Genomic DNA, 5954 nt, shown 5'->3' with positions numbered 1-5954 from the left:
GGGCCTGCGCGTCCGGAGCCTGTGCTCCGCAACGGGAGAGGCCACAGCAGTGAGAGGCCCGCGTACCGCAAAAAAAAAAAAAAAAAAAAAAAGTATGTCCTTAGACATCATTCCTCTTTTCTAAACTTTGGTCTTCTCGTCTGTCAGATGAAGCGGGAGTGGTATGGGGCAGGAAGATACTCTAGCAATATTGAGAACTAGGTAATTTGAAAACCCTCCTCTAAAGATGCTTCCAGGCTGGTCAGGAGAAAGAAAGGTAGAATACAGTGTGGAAGGGAATGAACTCTGTTCTTCAAGCCCCCTTCCAGCTCTGGCATTCTACACTTTTAAGTTTGACCTGCAGAAGTGACTTTTTGAAGCACTCCAAAAATCTGGATCTTTGCAGATGGTTGAAGGTTGAGCTAAGACTTGGGGTATCTGAGAAGTGAACTGCGGCAGGGGCTGTGCCTACCCATTGTTAGACCAAAACAGGAATCTGATTCAGGGAGAGCAATCGATGAGTGCTTCCTGTGGTGGAGGAGTCCCCTGGAAAGAACATTCAATTCCAAAGCTGCATGATGCTCTTGGAAAGGCCTTACCTTGATATTAATGAAGGACCAAAACTCTGGCTGTAGCCATAAGAGGCCCACTCATGATTCATAAGGGCAGTGACTGCCTGAGAGCTAGTAAATGGAGGAGCTGAGATTTGAACCCAGCTGTCAGACCCAGAACTTGTGCTCTTATCACTCTGCTATATTATTCGACTGGTCAGCAAAGCATTCTGTAAAGAGCATCTGTTTGTTTGAGGGACGACTCTGCATCCCAGGAGAGAGAGAACCCACTGCCCCGCTATTTGCCCTCATTGGTACCTGAGCTCCCTATGATGGCCAGCATCTGTCCACTCCTCACTTTGAAGCTCAGATTCTGAATGCCCAGCTCACAAGAGTCCTTGTGAGATGTCCAGGGCATCCTGAAGTGAGACAGCTGCTTAAACCAAGGCACCTGGGAGTCTATGTCCACCTGTGGGGAGACATGAAAAGGTTCCTCAGAGAGCTTCACTTCTGTTCAGCTCCCTCCAGGAGATATCCTCCTGCTGATACACAACAGGCCTGAGGGGTTGCCCACTCAGGTTCTATCAAACATGGAGGTGGACCCCACCATGCTGAGAACCTGAAGCTGTCATTTCCAAGTCTGAAGAGAAGACTTGGGAAGCATGTGTAATAGCAGAACAAAAATAAATACACAACATGGAGGGACTAACTTGGGGCCCAGTGGTAAGAATCTGCCTGCCAATGCAGGGGACATGGGTTCGATCCCTGGTCTGGGAAGATCCCACATGCCGCGGAGCAGTGAAGCCCGTGAGCCACAACTACTGAGCCTGCGCTCTAGAGCCCACGAGCCACAACTACTGAAGCCTGCATGCCTAGAGCCCATGCGCTGCAACAAGAAAAGCCACTGCAATGAGAAGCCCGCACACCACAACAAAGAGTAGCCCCCACTCGCCGCAACTAGAGAAAGCCCGCACACAGCAACAAAGACCCAATGCAGCCTAAAAAAAAAAAAAAAAAATACACAATATAAAAAAATAAAAAAAAACACAACGTGGAGCAAAACAATGTTTTTATTTAATAGTAATTTACTAATAACTTATCGAGCATTTACTGTGTGCAAGGCATTGTATTCATCTGCTTATTATATCCATTATCATTCAGTCCTCATTGCAAACCTACTATAACATATGTACTGTTTTAATCCCTGTTTACAGATGAGGCTCAGAGCAGTGAAGTAGCTTGCTCAAGGTCACACAGCTAGTAAGTGGCAGAGCAGAGAAAGGTTATGGTGTGGCTTGTCAGCTTGTTCTAACTCACTTCCCCAGGAAGCCAGACTTGGGCCTCTGGGGTTTACCATCCCAGGTCTCAGCATGTTCTGCCTGGGCCGCCTGGTATCTGGCCCTGGGGAGGCGTGGGAAATAGGGGTCTTTGAATCTGACCAGGAGATTCCTGAGAGCCTCTGAAAGGGCAGCAGTCCTTGCACTCTGATATTTTATTAGCTCCAGGGAAGTACATTTTACAAAAAAAAAAAAATATATATATATATATATATACACACACACACATATGTGTATGTATATGTATATAAAACTGATGAGATCTGAATAAAGTCTAGTTTGGTTAATAGTATTATATCATGGTTAATTTCTTAGTTTTGAGCACTGTGCTATGGGTGAGCAAGATGTTAAAATTAGGGGAGGGTGGGCAAAGTGTATATGGGAACTCTGCACTATTTTGGCAACTTTTCAAAAGTCTAAAATAATTTGAAAAGATAAAGTTGAAAATGAGTTTTAGAGATTTTTTTCCCACGGGTTCACATGGTTGGCTTTATGTTTCAACAAAGGTCTCATTCTCTTTTTCATGCCTGTCAACCTCCAGCTCCAATATGTGTAGTTGAGGGACGTCTCCGTGGTGCTTGCACCCAAAATGTGAGGTATCACAGTGGCCTGGACTCCGTCCTTCGGGCAGAGGGCCCCCAGGTGGGTTCACCCTTCCCTTCCACTTGGGGAATTGTTTGGCCCTCCCTACCTGCTCCTCCCACCTGCACTCAGGTGTGGCTCTACCTGGTAGCTGAGATCTCGGACCTCCAAGGTATTGGACTGGCCACTGTAGGTGAAGTACAGGCTGTTGTCACTTTCAGAGGAGAACACGCTGTCCTGGAGGCCCTGCCGGGAGACACGACAGGTGAGGGGCTCCTTCAGAAGGAGGAGGACATAGGAGAAAACAGAGAGAGGAGACCCAGAGAGGTGAGAGCAGGAGCTAGTGTGGGTGAGATCCCGAGTGGACAAGAGATGGATTTGCAGGAGGAGCCCAAGGGCTCTGAGAAAACAGGAGCATCCATGAGGGCAGGGCTCCTCTTTTCTGCAGAGAGAGTTTTGGGGCTTCCCTCCAGCACAGCTTCTGGCCCCAGAGAAGCTCAACCACAGGCTGCTGGAACCTGAACGCAGGTCTCTCTTGGAAGAGACCCAGACCCTGGACTGGAGAGAGCTTTGTGAGCCTCTGTGCTCAGAGAAGACCTGAGCTGGGGGCTGGCCTTTAACTTTCTCTTCCGTGCATCTGGCTTAGTATCTCCTGATGCCAAACAGACTTTCCGTACCCAGCATGTGAGAGGAAGACAGCTGTCAACAAGCTAGTGCTCAGTACTTGTGAAGACACTACCATTAGAAAAGTTGCATCTTATCTTGGTAAGGATTTTTCACAACAGAGCTCTTCAAAATGCTGTTGGGGGATTTTAGAGGAAGGCCCTATCATCACCATCTTGTTGCTGTTTTCGGAGTGCTGCTTTATTTGAATGTACATCAAACACATCAGTGTTTCCTGGTATCAGCTGATAACTTCGAATGATATTAACCATCTGCAGATCTGAATTCCTTCTATTTTATCAATTCAATCATTTAAATCACTGAGGCCCAAGCAAGGAAGAACCTGCCTCATAAGATTTCTGTTATTTTTTTTTTAACATATTCAATTTTTCTTTCATTGCAGTAGTGCAGGGGAAAGTACGCATTCATTAATAAGTTCCTGTTGATAACAAGTTCCTGTTGATTCCGATCTTCCCTCAGAGCTGCCCTTCCCCCACTGATGTGTTCCTTCGATCAATCAATCAAGCATCCAACAAATACTTATGGGGGCCCACATCATGCTTTAGTCTTGGAGTTTGGGGTGTGACTGTGAAAAAGACAGTCTTTGAGAAGCTTGGATTTTAGTGGATGAGACAGGTGATGAGGATGGAGCAAGACAGGCCAGACGTAGAGGCAGGCTGACCTTGAGCACCCGATCAGGCTATTTTTTCCCTGTCTCCACAGCGTCCGTGTGTGCTTTATGTGAAAACAACATGGCTTGTGACTTCTGTGAAAATAACATCCAGCAGTCTTTGTCAAAGCATCCCTGCAATGTTGGAGGTAAAAGGTCCTTAAAAAGGACATTGAGACCAATGGAAGTGGAGGGAAGTAAATACGGGGGACAGTCTGCTGCAGGCTCACTGTGAGTAGCCCCCAGAGTTCTGGGAGAGTGTGGAAACAGCAGACCATAGCTACTTACCTTGTTTAATGTTTAAACTAGTACAGTAAAGATCCTATATTATATAGAAAAACATAGGAAAGATCAACAGCTAAGTCAGCAGAAGGGCTGTCTTTGGGTTATAGGAAGGGTTACAGGAGGGAAGTGCCCATGGTGGGTAGGGGGTGTGGATGGGCTTCAAAGCTATTGGTAATTTGTGATGGGTATGGGAGTTCACCATTCTTTAAACCGCTTTGTCTGAAATATTTCAAAATATGTTTTCAAGTTGAGAGAGTGTGTCCGTGAGGAGAAGTCCAGAGTTCCGCTCTCACCTCGACCCCCGGCTGCAGGAGGCGAGAGGGTCATGCCCTCAGAGCTGGAGAATGAAGCTGGTGGGGAGGTCATGGGCAGCTCTGGATTCCGGCGGGTCAGCCCTGCAGCCCTGCCGTCAGTCACCACCTGCACAACCAGCATTCGCACTGCCTAGTTTTCCTATTGTATTTGGTTAAACCATCAGAAAGTCTGTCCATTGCTGAGAGACTCATTTGGGCTAACATGCATCCTGCTTGTTTGCTCTTAAAAGGTAAATATCTGCAGGAGGAACATTAGTCAGTTGTAGAAGGTATGAGTTAGCTCAGAATTTGCTTCTGCAACAAACAGCTGGGCCAGAATCTCCCCAGGTTAGATTTGGAGGTGGAGGTGCTGCTGAGAAAGGAGGGCTGGACACTTTGGAGTCTGGAGCCGTATGTGGCGGTGACCTTAAGCCTAGAGGCTTCCACTCTCCAGGCGGGAGCTTGGAGAAGGTGGAGGGGCCCTGGGGAAAGAGGTGTCAGATGGGAAGACAGATGCAAGGAAGGAGAGAGGTGCATGCTCCCTGCTCCTGGGCTGAGTCGGCAGGCGCAGGCCAGCCAGGGGCCCCAGCCACCATCAAGGGCCTGTGCCATCCAGAGCTGCGTAGACCGCTCAACTTTCAGAAGAAGAGAATTCGTGGCTAGGCTGGGGACCACCTCTGTTCCATTTTGAAATATTTTCCTTGGCTCCCGGGAAGGATTTGTTAGAGCCTTCCTGAGGTTTTGACAAACTCTCTGTATTTTTCAAATGCTTAAATATCTATTCGGCTGACATCTTAATCAGTATGACTGTCAGAACATCACTTGAATTTCTGACAGGTGACACCCAAAAAAGCAAAAGCAGGTTTATTTGTAGGTAACCAGCTCGGCTGCTGCTGGGCTACATTGTAATTTCTCCTTGTATTAACTTCTGATCAAATTCCTGAGTCAGAAGCATAGAGGAGAAGGAAACTCAGGGAGCGCAGAACCCAAGTTCCTTGCTCTAAGATGAGGAGCCCGTGCCCTGGAAAAGTAGTGTCATGCTGAGGACTCCACACTGAGGCCTGGGTCCCTCTTGTCCTCCTCTGGCCAGGCTTTTGCCCACAGACTGTGGAGCCTGTGGGCCCGAGGGCACCTGACACTCTGTGTACCCATGACCCCCGAATTCCCTGTGCAGGTGGCCACAAGCCCACTCCCAGGGCTGCATGAACTTCGTCCCAAGCCTATCCTCCTGAGCACCCCAGGCCAGAGGGGCATTTGTTTGTGGAGGGTATGGATGCAATGTGGGTGGGCAGGATGGGGTGACCACGTAGGGGGTGTGTGTGGTCATGTGTGGCGTTGGGTGTGGGCAGATAAGGGAGACAGGCAGTGGCTTGGGCTGGAAGCCACAAATCCTAGAATTTTTCAATTTACACCTGGGCCTTCCACGTTGTGAAGAAGGTATGTCAAGCTAAGGGGATAAAAACTATTTTATTTAATAGCTTTTAATTTGACTGATAACTTTTTTTTTTTTTTTTTTTTTTTTTTTTGTGGTATGCGGGCCTCCCTCTGCCGGGGCCTCTCCCGCTGCGGAGCACAGGCTCCGGGCGCGCAGGCC

The 5954-nt window shown here is 48.0% G+C and overlaps 1 protein-coding gene across 1 annotated transcript in view; it reads right to left on the bottom strand.

The window, feature by feature from the left end:
* The window catches only part of ABCG8 (ATP binding cassette subfamily G member 8), a 19138-nt gene that overhangs the window by 11604 nt on the left and 1580 nt on the right, over window positions 1–5954 (bottom strand). The window contains exons 2-3 of the mRNA XM_007113598.2: window positions 2594–2695; window positions 849–999 (exon numbers count right to left, since the gene is read on the bottom strand). Coding sequence (XP_007113660.1) covers window positions 849–999; window positions 2594–2695 — 253 coding nt within the window. The remainder of the gene's footprint in view (window positions 1–848; window positions 1000–2593; window positions 2696–5954) is intronic.

The sequence above is a fragment of the Physeter macrocephalus genome, chromosome 12 (assembly GCF_002837175.3).
Source record: "Physeter macrocephalus isolate SW-GA chromosome 12, ASM283717v5, whole genome shotgun sequence".
NCBI classification, from domain to species: Eukaryota; Metazoa; Chordata; class Mammalia; order Artiodactyla; family Physeteridae; genus Physeter; species Physeter macrocephalus.
The sequence above is the reverse complement of the archived record's forward strand: the minus strand, read 5'-3'. Positions and strand labels throughout refer to the sequence as shown.